The sequence below is a fragment of the Anoplophora glabripennis genome, unplaced genomic scaffold, assembly GCF_000390285.2.
Source record: "Anoplophora glabripennis isolate ALB-LARVAE unplaced genomic scaffold, Agla_2.0 scaffold1, whole genome shotgun sequence".
In the NCBI taxonomy this organism is placed as follows: Eukaryota; Metazoa; Arthropoda; class Insecta; order Coleoptera; family Cerambycidae; genus Anoplophora; species Anoplophora glabripennis.
In genome coordinates, this window is record NW_019417028.1 from 3,172,393 (window position 1) to 3,186,341 (window position 13,949).

The 13,949-nt window shown below is 32.1% G+C and overlaps 1 protein-coding gene across 1 annotated transcript in view; it reads right to left on the bottom strand.

Annotated features, from left to right (window-relative positions):
- Positions 1-527: 527 nt before the first annotated feature.
- LOC108917018 overlaps positions 528-13,949 on the bottom strand; it is a 99,874-nt gene continuing 86,452 nt past the window's right edge. Inside the window, exon 3 of the mRNA XM_018723471.1 lies at positions 528-721. Coding sequence (XP_018578987.1) covers positions 528-721 — 194 coding nt within the window. The remainder of the gene's footprint in view (positions 722-13,949) is intronic.

Sequence of the window (13,949 nt, forward strand, 5' to 3'; positions counted from 1 at the left end):
AAGGCAAAAACATAATTTTCGTATATTTAGAGTTATTAAAGCTAACAACGTGAATAACTATAGGTGCTCTTTGCATTTTTATATGCAAGTTGATGTCACTACTCTAACCTATGGAGTGCAGTACATTGCTTATTGCAAATGAAAAAGCGAAATGATAGAAAATACGAGTATATGTATTGTTTATCTTGTATGTTTGTGTCATTTTTAATACGATTTTCTTATAAACCAGAAATCAGGTGATCCATGAAACATTTCCTTGTTACTTTGCATATATGCGAGGTTCTGAATTATTGTAGTAGTTAATAAGTGTCTAGTATGTATTTTTTTATTGGGTCTTTAGACAAATGTGAGCATGTCTCTCTTGCGAAAACTGTCCGCATTATTCGCACTCAGCGGTCAATATAACGTACTATTTTCGGAAAATAAAGGAAAAAACAGAGGCGGAACCAAACATAAAAAGCCACCGGTCCCATCGGAAGCTCAACCAAAAAAACACAGCTGGTAGAAAGGGAACAAAAGAGAAAGCTCTAGTTACCTAGATAGTGTATTGGGCTGAACCTGACTATAGAGAAAGTACCGTGTTCTGTATCGCAGTTGCGGCGACGCGCCTGCTCCCGCGCCATCTTGGCCCTCCTCCTCAGGCAGCAGATCACCAGCAGGGCGAGCAGGGGGAAGCCGAAGATGCAGGAGATGATCGGGATGACCACTGTCTCTGGAGAAACTGAAAACAAAAATGTTTATTATAAGTTTTGGTCAATCAATCACAACACAAATCAATCATGAAAATAATTGTTCGGAACAAGGATTGAGTGATACATTATTTGAAAAATATAATTAATATCTTTTAGAATGACATTTATCATGTTTAACTTAAGTAATGCCTAAACCAGTATCATATCACACATCACATCACACTTCACATCACATCACACATCACGTCACACATCACATAGCTCACCATATCACACATCACTTGTATTCTATCTGATATGTATATTGTACTTTTGTAATTACCACTCTGTAGTATCATTATTTTGTCAAATTAAATACAGGTAGGGACGATAATTCTTTAGATAAAGTGGTTTTAAATGAACTTTTGAGCTTTGAAATGAATTAGCAAGGGTTGACAATAAATCTGGATTAAGCCTTATTAGTATCCCACAGTGATTATTTCTGTCAACTTGTTTACGAACCGTAAATCATAAATATTTTGGTTATTCTCTCGTTGGGCATTGCAAGGTGCCCTAACAGTTATAAACTCGAGTTTTAATGTTGGAATATGATATACTTGACAAGATAATTATTAAACTATGAAAAAAATGTGACAGCGAATTATTTTGAAATTGAAAAATATCTTTTTATTGCCGAACATTTTCACAAAGAATCCATTTCACTTTTCATGCGATATTAAATTTTGGACATTTTTAAATATTTTAACTTCTCTATGATTACTTTACCCCTACGTCCATTTAAAGTAAGTTTAAACTTATTTGCTGGTCAGAAAAAGAAAAACTTCATTACTTATTTACGAGAGGTCCACTTCTGAACACGGTAAAACATACATCTCGGACTTTTCCTTTATTTGGAATGCCACATGGCGCAAAACTAAAACTTACGTCCAGCGGTCAGAAAGAAATAAATATTTTATTAGACGTTTCACGCCTGTGTACTGTAAAAATCCAGAAGGATGAACATTTTACTCTATGTACAGGAGAGTTCTGTTCGAACTAAAGCAGTGTGAGAGACGGTTTATGCCGCTTCCTAACGTCTTTATGTTCGTTGTAAATGTATCGGTATCGGATGCAGGGAATTCGTTTTCAGTAATATACGTTTCGGCGCTCCGTGAGTAACGATTTTGTTTAGTGTCAGTAAGCGCCATCTTTCAGGAATTGAATAACAGAGTAGAAATGTGAATCAGACAGATGGATTTCGAAAATTCTTATTTTTGAAAACGATTATTAAAATTTACGATATAAATAGCGGTTCCTTCATTCAGNTTGGTCGGCCATCTTGGATCCGCCATCTTGAATTTTGCAAAATTGACCTCGGATCTGTGATCAGCGACCCAGAAAACCCCCGTACACCAAATTTGGTACGAATGTGTTATTTTTTAAAAATTCGTGATATCTGACCTTAAATTGATCCTTTTTTTTGAGGTTAGAAAAAGTACCATCAATTTTGACCGCGGATTCACGTCCGGCGGTGTATTAACCATATAAATGAACATTTGAATGTAGAAAAATATTTTCTCTGTTTTTCCTAGCATTTTTTCGTGAATTTTTGCTATTTTTGACCTGTTTTTTGAGGTTAGGAAATTCCTGTGGTGTGATATGTGATCTCAATTCTAAGACCGGATTCGTGATCAGGAGGCAAAAACATTACGAATAACTTATGTCGCATGAAAAGTACAAACTTTTTATTTGTGTGGCTGTGTTATAATAATAAGCGATTTAAATTTACCGCGCGATTTATTTCTGTATGGCACCAAGAGATGGCGGAAACTTAGTTCGTTGGTAATACCTAAAACTTGACGTTCTATATTAAAGATATTTCTAGGGTTTATTTCTCATTAGAGAAGATGCATGCAGAGTTGCAGCAGAACAGAACAGCAAAAGACTAAAGACTAAGCAGGACTTTCTATATTCGCTACAAGGGAAGAACACTTTCTCAGTTGCTCTGAAGGTTAGTGCACACACATAAGCACAAAAAATACTAAAAAAATAAAAACAAACCGGTGTGCCGGGATGGTAGGTATCTTACAGTGGTCCCGAGTTACCTGTCAGCACACAGATCTTTCACCGTATGCTATCTGCCGGCGCCGTGATTGTCGGCGTCTCCGTCGGGGGTCATCACCTCGACGACGGTCTGGTCGGGCTCGGGGTCCGACCGCTCCTCGACGACGGTGTCCAGTTCTAACGATGGGAAGCCTCTGCTCATCGCCCGTTCTGATCGCAGCGATATGGCTCTCGAGGAACGACCTGGGGACGAAAAAATAACATTTAGTTTGTGTTTGGGATGTTCCAATATTCTGATTGGAGGGTCTAATGATTAATTTTCTTCATTTAGTCGCTGCAGAGCGCGAAAGTTATACAGTTTTTTAAAATGTCATTCCAAATAATTTTGAAATTCTTAAACTACAAGAAGAGAGCCATCTATCAACAGTTCTATCAATTGAAACACATTACGAACTCCAGGAGAACAATAGATGGCTCTGGTAGTTCCACTGTTGCGTTACCAAGAATTTATACCACACAATATGTCCATAAAACTCAAATCTACATCTTTAGAACATAATGTTGTTTGTTTACATCTGCGGAATACTTTCATTCGTGATATTGAAATCCCGCGTCACTTATAGACCCACAGAACAAAGAAGAATCTACTCCTTTTCAATATGGATGACTTGTTCAAGGTCACAAAATGTTTATGTCCTTACTGATTTGGATACTGTGTTTATACAGAAAGCAAACTCTTATATTCTGTTTATATAGAATATTGGAACACTGCAAGTGCAACATGATTTGTTTTTGATTAAATTTTTTATATTTAAAATACAAATATAATGTATAATAACTAAGACACTCCAAGCTAATCGAATTTTTAGATTGGCAGCTACTTTTTTTTTATTTTCAATATAATATACAATAGGCTGAGTACCCAATTACAGGATTAGGTAACTAATGCATAAAATAATAAATAAATTACAGTCAAACAAAAAAAATGTCATATGGTTTTGACCAAACTAGTATATTGTAAATCCACTGTCAGAATTGCGCTAAAATAAGTCGAAAATAGCAAACATAGACGAAGAAGTATGAGAAAAAATTACAAAAAATTTGTTTTTCAAATTTCTTAGCATAGCAATTACATAATTGGGCTCACTGAATCCAAATCTATCTTCAGAAATCATACAGCACACCTCATTTTTTTCTAACCTCAAAAAAAAACGGCCAGAGATCGAGGTTTGCAAGAAATAGTTTTTAGGTTCGCTAATCACGAATTTGAATTCAGAATTGCAAAATTCAACATGGCGGATCCTCTGTACAACATCAGCAACTGCATCACACCAATAAACATTTTATACGCTGACTAAGTAATACTGCAACACACGACGCAGGTGCACAATATGCACAGGGTCGGCTTACGTTTATAATCAATTTTCTTGATTAATTTTCTCGAAAACAGAAGCATTTAGATTAGACCATCATTTACCACCATTGCTTAATAAAAGTTGCTCATTTTGGTTCCCTTAGGAACGTACTTATTTCAGAAACGCCCTGTATACCTACCTGTCTCTATGTTGGATCAAATAAAATAGCGACTGAAAACAGTCATCAGTCGCTACTCTTGTGTCGTTTACATTTAATTGAATTGGAGGTAGGGAAGGTAAAACTTGACATTAAATTTGAAGTATCAGAGCAAAATCGATTTGCTAGTAGCATCACGCCGACAAAGCAACTGATTTGAGTTTCTAAAGTTAGTTTGATCACAATACAGCTAAATGTTACAAATGCGAAATTTAGAAAATGTTACGACATACATATATTTTAACAATTACAAAGCTGCCCTAAGTATTTTATTAACTGAGGACCAGTAAATCTAATTTTTTCTACAATCCCGTGAAAAAAATGCGTTCACATTCTTTCGTGCTCCCTTTGTTGTTTCGCGATGAAGTATAATGAAAATTTAGACAAAAAATGGTTTCGTTCGTGACCTGACGTATTATATCGTCTAATAGCATCGAGTTGAAAGAAAATGGAACAATAACAGACAAGAATTGGTTGGTGTAAAGGGAGAGCGAGCGAAGAGTAGATGAAATCCCAGGGAATGTACCTTGAGAAACTTGTCCCTTTTAGACGTTAATCCATACACAGGAACAGGATTTGTTAAGTAACCACTAACCGAGCTTTGAACACGCCGTGAATATTATCACTAGATTTACTTCTGGATGCAAAGCCTCTAGATGGGGAAAACGATGTGGCTCATTAATTCCATGGCTTGCTCTTACGAAAAGTACAGTCAAAATATGGTTTGTAGGTAATTTCTGTTTTATTCCCGTACAATCCCATCTAATTTGACTCAGTCTGTCTTATGTCGGTGTTTATAAAAGTTTTGAAGTCGAACTGCTCCAGACTATCACTGTCGCGTGAATACGACAGCAAAGCGAAAACGTGAATTCGTTTCTCGATTTCAAGGTTTCTGAAGCACCAAACGTGAACTAACGTGAACTCCCGGAGGGCATGGAGCTTATTAAACCTATTGCACCGTGAAATGCTGGCCCAGATATCTAAAAATAGCTTGAAAAGTCAATAACATGAAGTTTTGATGAGACAACTTTTATACCTCTGTTAATTAGCCACGTGAAAAATGAAGCTGAGATGCAATTGTTTAGTTGATGTGGAAATCTACAGTTAATTGTTTTTATACAAGGTGTTTTATGAACGATGAGCGACACTAAAGAAGTTGTAGTGTGTCTTAATCAAAAGTCGTTTCGTTTTAGGACGTGAAAACTAAAGAGATAGATTTTGGCAATACTTCGAAAAGCATTAATCGAGTGAATAATTTTATATTTCTAGGACAAAAATTATTTATAATCTTAACGTTTCAAGAGACATGTCGTTCTCGCCTTCACTAGAAACTCTGGAAGTCTTCTGGTTGCCATTTACACAAGGTGTTAATGAACTTATGTCAAAAATTTAAAAGGGGTGAAAAAGGAGCAAAAACTGAATTAACTTATGTCACAAACGGAAGTTTAAGGTCATAGAGGAAGAAGCTAATTAACAATATGTTTAAAACTTTAAATTTTATCACGGCGAGTAAACATTCTGCAACACTTTTTACGAGTTTGTAGGTTTCTTATGAAACCGGACTGTATTCGAAAGTCAGTTTGTAATACATTGTTGTAATGATTGCTGTGCTGTTTTTCGAGAGTACCTTTAATAGCCGTATTTCCAAGTTTTTAGAAAAACAATATTTTTGGTACCTTGGCTCTGAACAGGAAACAAATACGCATTAAAATAAAATCAACCATATTTTTACTCAATGCAGAGCGAATTGGTGAATTGTAAAAAACCCTTTACATTCTTTTTGGTGTAACAGAAACTAGTTAAACATTACGTAAATTGCTACAGCGGAACTGTTAGGCGTGCAAGCCCTTTGTTGTACCTCTACTCAAAGCAGAGTTTTTACCACACTGCCCTTTGAGTTCAATCAATATTGATTTTCTTTTGTGACCGACATCATTTCGATTGGATTGCAACGCCCGACATCGTGAATCCTCAAATGCACTTTGTTATGTATTTTACAGTCTTGTCCCTACGATTTTATTACAACTACACAATTTCCTGATTTGCAAAACTTGAAGGACATTAACAATGATCAGTAAAGCAAAGTAATTGAATTAAGGTTAATTAATAGGGCACTTTTCTTCATTTTCTTACCAAGAAGCCTACAATTATTTTTGGTTTCTTTTGAGATATGACGACTCAAAGAAAAAACTGACTTAAGAATTCATGAAACACGAAAAGCCATGGAACACTTTTAGACAAGACCATAAAAGCTAAAAGAAAAATATGATCCTGCTTTAAACGCGAAACATGAAAAGCCTGTATAGAAGAAAAACTCTTTTAAATGGGTTATAAATTACAAAAAATTCACAAACTAAATATAAACTTACGCCTCCAGTAATTCATTTCCAGTTCATTAATTCCGCTCCAAATTAATTTTTTCCCGGGGCCCTCTCTATTGTTAATAAGTAAATGAATTTTTTGTCGTTGGAACTTAAGAGGCGAAGGCGAAAAAGTATAATTAATTCGAAGGGGAAAATGCTGACTAATTATACGGAAAAAAACTAGCTCATCTGCTGAGATAAGAAACTTAAATAATTAATTCTCTAATTTGCATGAACATATTCAAGCATAGAAAGATACTTTGACGTATAAAGCTTCTCTGCAACGAGACGCCTGGAACTTCTTTTATTTTCGTCAGCAAATGAATCTAGTTAGTTAGAGCCAGAATATTCTACTGTTTTGTCTCAAGGCCAATTAGTTGCGCTGCAGAAACTGTATTTGTTCTATTTGATACGTATATACTTGCTTAATCTAATAATTTAATTCGTTTGATATCCCATTTACAGAGCGAACATTTACCAAGAAGTGAAATCATTATTATAACGATTATGATGCTGCTTTTTCCCAATTTAATAAATATTTTTAATCACCACGTTGATATGCTCATTTTCCTTAATATTTTTTTAATTTTTGATATTTATTAGCGATCAATAGATATGAAATTATATATACAGACAAAAACACTGGTTTGATCAAGTCTGTCCCTGATTTAATCAGCGTTGTAATAATTTTTTGAATTAATTATTTATTTTAATAAAACATACTGCCAATTTCGAGTTTTTCCGAGATTTTTCGTTGAGTATTAATTTAATTAATAAGTAGTTTTGTAGAAAAATATATCAGTAATAAATATAAACAATGAAAATATTTTGTCTTTCAATGCAACAATGATAAAATTAGTACAGACTATGCATTTCGTCTTGTATCACTTAAAAATGAAGATATACCAAAAAACTTTTTAATAAAAGTTGTTTACACTCAAAAAAGTTTTCGTAAAGCACAAAAAACAGCCTACAGCCACACTTCAGATGTTGCAGCAAAGGTTTTAATACAACTGCATGCTTCAGATACCGATTATAAGTATGATGTATAATAAAATGTTTATCCTTTATATTGTACTTAAAAATACATTTAACGTTTAGAAAAAGTTGTGGCAATTTGTAGTTTATGTTGTAGGTAAGTATCATCCACAACAGCAAATTGAGAATCATTATCCGACAAATCTATGTAAAAAGACAGCAGCAAAAAGCATAGAAATGAAACAATTTTTCTCGTAAAAGTTTGATTAAATTTTTCTTCAATTTCACATTCTCATTTTCTTAACGATTAAAGGGGGTCTCAAAATTCATGCAAGAAGTGATTTGGGTAGAAAATACAGGTTTTTGCAATTTAGACACAAAGAACTGACCATCGTGTCACCACAGCGAGCAACATTTTTTAACACAGTTTAGTTGTTTTTTATATTATCTCTGCAAAATTTTTTAAAACCAGGACTTTGATAAAATATAATCGGGCTTCCCGAATAAAAAAATTGATGTTTCTGAAATTCAAATTCTATTTTGGTATAAATAAATTGAAAATTATTTAATGATTTTTTTCTATTTATTGGATATTTTGTCCCTTAAACAAAATTAAAAATTTAATTTAATAGTTTAATAAAAATAACCGTTAACTGAACAGTTTTCTAATTTTTTTCACAGATAGAAAATTATTCCATAAACAAAGGAAAAACTAAAACTGAAACCTTGTAAATTGCCATAAAAGTTCTTAAGTTTCAAAAAATGTAAACCGTGAATAAAATTAATACATATACAGGAATGCTTATGAAGGTATTTGGTGTACGCTTCTTATCGTACTTTAATAATTGGAAATATTCGAAAAAGTTAAATGATAATAGACGTTTCCCACTATTACAACTTAAGCCTATGGTATTGGTGTGTTGTGTTGCAAAGTGTAATATAAAGCATGTCAAAATAAAATTAGGCTAACGAATACAAAGTGGAAAAAAAGAGAAAATAGTACGTTATAAGATATATCGATATTAATAAAATTTGTTACCCAAAAATAATGGAACATTTAATGCGACTAAATAATTCGTGCAGCTATACCATGATTAAACCGTATCATATGAAATTTATTGCATAGTTTATATACTATTAGCTAATTAGTTTATGGTTTCATATAATTTAATCACATTACCCCATTTAATTATACTGATGATTCAGTTTTGGCTTAATTTAATTCAAATTCTTATTGCCTAGGGTTCCATTTCGACCTATCTAGATATACTTTATTAATTGGACTGTGAGGAAAGTGGACGAGCTAAAATAAATAAATCAAACATAATTGAATTGAATTCATGTTTATTTTTCAAATACTATTTAATTTTAAATGTTATTTGTAAAATTAATTTTTAATGTAATATACAGGATGTTGTAATATTTAATGGACAACATTCTAGGTGATTCTCTGGTTTAAAATACAGGGTGTCCACGGTGACGAGACATTAGACGTATTTCAGACTACTTCGATTTTAATTTTGAAAATTTGGGCGATAGTGCTTTCGGTATGCCCTTCTCAATTAAAATAATGGCGTCCACTTAACGCTTCCGGTTATACCGGAAGTTAACGTTATCTTCGTTATTTTAAATGGAACAACCTGTATATTATTGCAATTTTGGATTCTATGCCAATTTTTAGGTGAACTTTCATAAAGGTTTCCTACTCTTAAAGTTAACCGTTTTTGATATATTTAATCCTTTTTCAAAAAAAAAATTAAAAAGCACTGCCTAATTCAAAAAGATGTGTATTTTACAACGATAATGTTAGAGCGATAAAATTTATAGGGGATATAACTAAAACTCTAAGCTTCCCTGCCATAATTTCAAACTGACTTAACTTCATACAGGGTGGTAGAAATTTAATGCCGAATTTAGACAACTTTAAACCATCTTAATTTATTTTTTTTAAATGGAACACCCTGTATATTTTCGCGTAACCTGATGAACAATTTTATTCTCGAATGGTATCATGGTTCCCTATACCTGTCTCTTCTGGTTTAAAGGTATTTACTGGTCTTCGTGCAGTCAACGGATATTGCATAATTTCTTGCGAGGATGGCTGTGAAATATTTAGTGGAACTTCAAAACAAGTACTTAATCTGTTACCTTCGCCAAAAGACTGCCTATAAATTCATTGAAAATTATAGGTAAAAACATCCCCCTTAAATTCTTTCTTTAAAATTTTTTAACAAATTTGGCACTACAAAAAAGAACCTAGGATACAAAGGAAGGAATTTCTACATCAATGCGTCTCAATAAAGCAAATTCCTTTGATGTAGACAGACATGCAACCCTCATCTAAAGACTAAAATATCGATATGTTATGGATAGACGTTCCATTGTGATGTAATTTGACTTAGAGGTACGCTTTACTAGAGTTCTGTTCAAAATTCTCTATATATAGTTAATCTATTAACATTTATTGTTTTGTACATTATGTTATGGACATTACATATTCTTACACAAATCATTTCTTTCAAGCTGTCATATATTCGTAAGTATTCAAAATTGTTAATTGGAAGTTTAGGTCACACTCATAAAAATAGGGGGAAGATTGTTTACGGCTGGTTAAATGTATAATTTTTACGTAATTTCACGTTTTTCGCTTATAACTTTTTTCCGTTCATTTCCACGAGAAAACAGTAAAGTACTGCACCTACAAAACTAGCACTTGAGCGGCGAAAAAATATTGATTAGATCAAAAGTTATAAACATAAGAAATTTCTTTATGACTTTTGAATTAAACATTTATAAACTGCGTTATTATTACCAGAACGTTTTGGCATGGCATCCTCTCATTCCTTATCAGTGTCTAATAACTCACACGAAAACTTTCCAGGTTGCAAATTTGAAATAAAAAAAATTATAGATTTCAATGTATTATTATGAAATCTACCACGAAAAAAATCAGTGCGATTGTGGAAGATGCTCGGGATCGTCCAGACTAATAATGAGTTAATTTGTTTATAAGGCCATAATTTGTAAACTATTCAACTTACCAAATCCAGATTCCGTGCGAGTTATTAGACAGTGATAATTTCAATGTATTATTATGAAATCTACCATGAAAAAAATCACTGCGATTGTGGAAGATGCTAGGGATCGTCCAGACTAATAATTAGTTAATTTGTTTATAAGGCCATAATTTGTAGCAGTTTATAAATGTTTAATTCAAAAGTCATAAATAAACTTCATCTGTTTATAACTTTTGATCTAATCAATATTTGTTGACGCTCGAGGGCTAGTTTTGTAGGTCTCTTGAAGACGAAAAAAAAGTACATTAATGTTTTCTCGTGGAAATGAACGGAAAAAAGTTACAAGCGAAAAACGTGAATTTACGTTTTGGATTGTTATGTCATGGCCTATGCACTTGATAAATCAACACCAGGGCGGGGCTAGGGGTTCTGATAGCAAGGTTTGTCCCCACAGAGTTCAGCCCGAGAACAACAAGGCCAGGTCAAACAAGTGGTTAGAATTACAAAATGCTATAAAAATAGAGCATTTCTTTTAAAATAACAAAGTTGAAAGTTGCCAACAATATGTATAACTGGAAATATAAGGAACTTTTAGTTTAGTGTCTTATAAATAATTTCGAGTGAGTTCGGCTTCTACAAATTTTTCTACGTTAGTTTTTAGCATTTGAGGCAACTATGACGTGCTTATGCATGAGCAAAAAACTTTTGATAAGGAAACAATGTGTTATCAAAAATTTTCGGGTATTTTTAGGAAAATATTTCGATGTTGTGGTAAATTTGATTCGTTTAATTTTTATTAGTTTCCATCTAGTAAACCAATAATCTTTTTTTATCAATGAATGACAATCTCGTGGCGCTATAATACTATTCTTTAACACAAATATTTCCGTGCTTGAAAACTGACTGAAACATGATATTACATTAACAAACCGTTTCAAGCACCACCCTCTTCAGTCGACGTTTCATTCCACTCGAATAAATTTCCACAACTGAGATATAACGACTTCCGTATTTTAGCAGCAAATTATCGCCCCCTGTCGGATCAGATTAGGGGCATTATGAGGAAACCGATGCTAGATATTAATATCTGTCCCGAGATAAGTGAGTTGTTCGTCTAATCGCGTTTTAAGTCGCATGAAATTTCTATAAGCTCGAGTCTAGTTTACAGGCTTAACTTCTTTATTTATAGATTTATTTAATTTACTCCCAAAAAAGGAAGGGGCAGTTTTTGCTTGGGTTGAATAAAATTCGGCGTTTTTGTTAGTGTGAAACAAATATTTGTAGATGGATTTTTCTAAATATTTAAAATTTCATAATGCACTTTCTATACATACAGGGTGTCCCCGTTTCAAGTGCTTTAAGTGAAACAAGTAATAGAAGAGGTAATTTTTATCAAAAATTTCGTATAAACAAATGACCGAAAATAAAAATGAAACTGTTTTTCATTATAATTTTCGCACTGTATATTAAAATTACAACTTTTGTAAAAAACTAAATTGCAAATTGATAAATGTAATCTAATTGTTTAAAAATAAAAAAAGTGTTAACTTTAAAAATTTACTGTGGCTGCCCTAATCAACTGATTACAATTTTTCAAAAACCATTTGAAAGATTGAGCGGTCTTTTCTATGTGAAAAATTTTTCAAGTATCTAGTTGCTTTATTTGAGGCTGTGCAACATTTTGAAAATTCGAAAATTTTTTTTCAAAATTTTTTTCAAAAAATTGTTTTGCGAAAACTCGAACCAATTTGAATGAAATTTGGTGTGTTGTTTTATTATACTCTAAAGTTCTTTTTACCGAAATTAGAATGCCTTCGGAACAATTAAAATATTTTAAAAAAATTGTCCAAAAACTTGATATTATTTTGCCATTTTTTCATCAATTATTGCTATTTTGCAACATCAGTAATAAATTTAAACATCTTTAACTTACAGTACATTGTGCAAAATTCAATTCTAAAACTTTTTTTCCTCTTCAGTATTCTTCCAAAGTGCATAGGTTCCAAGATATAAGTGAAAAACTCAAGATAACTCAGGTATTTTTTAAAATTTTTTAAACATTTTTGTAATTTTGAAAATGTTCCGGACCCAGCAAAAATTAGCTTGCCCCCTCTTATATCTAAGAAGTGGGATATTTCGACAAATCCGCCCTGGTCTACATTATAGTCATTTCATTTGTTATAATTTTTCTCTATGCGATAATAATAATTCAATATTTTGGGGAATGCGCCAATGTTATATTTGTGGTTTGTGTACTTAATTTAAAATATACAACCCGAATTAATTTACAATAAAATAGCTGATTTACGTGAAATGATACATAATAATAGATAATGGCAATATTAACATGCTCCACAAAAAGAATGAATCAGTACAGATCCTAACGTATTAGATATTGGTATATTTTTACTGCCGCTTTAACAATGATCTTAGTCATTTCAAACTTAATTATTCACATAACTTTTCCTAACTTTCTAATCTTATGCTAGAATCATTGGTTATCTAGTTTAACATTAGAGACACAAGTTCTGAAATTGTAAATATTTTACTATGATTTTATATTGTATAAACATGGACAAACATTTTTAGTAATACATTTGTTTTTATTATTATTTACTGAAAGTATGCTACATTATTGTTGAAAAACATTGAATAGCTTAACTATTTATTTTTCCTGGGAAATATTTCTCAGTAATTGATTTTGTCCACTGTATTTATTTATTTATTTATTTATTTATTTATTTATTTATTTATTTATTTATTTATTTATTTATTTATTTATTTATTTAGAAATTACAATATCCAACTGGACAAAGTCCCAATTATAGGATAAGGTAAAACAGAAAACCTTAACTAAATTTTAAAAGAAAAAGACAAACTAACATTAAATATAAAAATATAAATACTACATAACATAGAGCAATCAAAATATAAAATCCAGACAAAAAACTTAAGGATAAACAATAACAGACAGATAAAACAAATAAGCTAACAAACATATACAAGATAAGGATTACATTTACTAGACAAACAATTTTTTTATGTCATTCATACAATGAAAAAATATATCAAGTCGATCTTCATACTTCTGGTAATTGGAAATCATTTGATATAGGGGAGATGCTATTAGTAAGTTGGTACGAGGTGTGGGTAATTGTAAAACGGAGTGAAATCTAGAATTAAGTCTAGGAACATGATATAAAATCCTTGAGACTAACGAGTCTGCATTTAACGTGTTATTTATGATTTTAAAAAGGAATATAATTGAAAACATAATTCGCCTA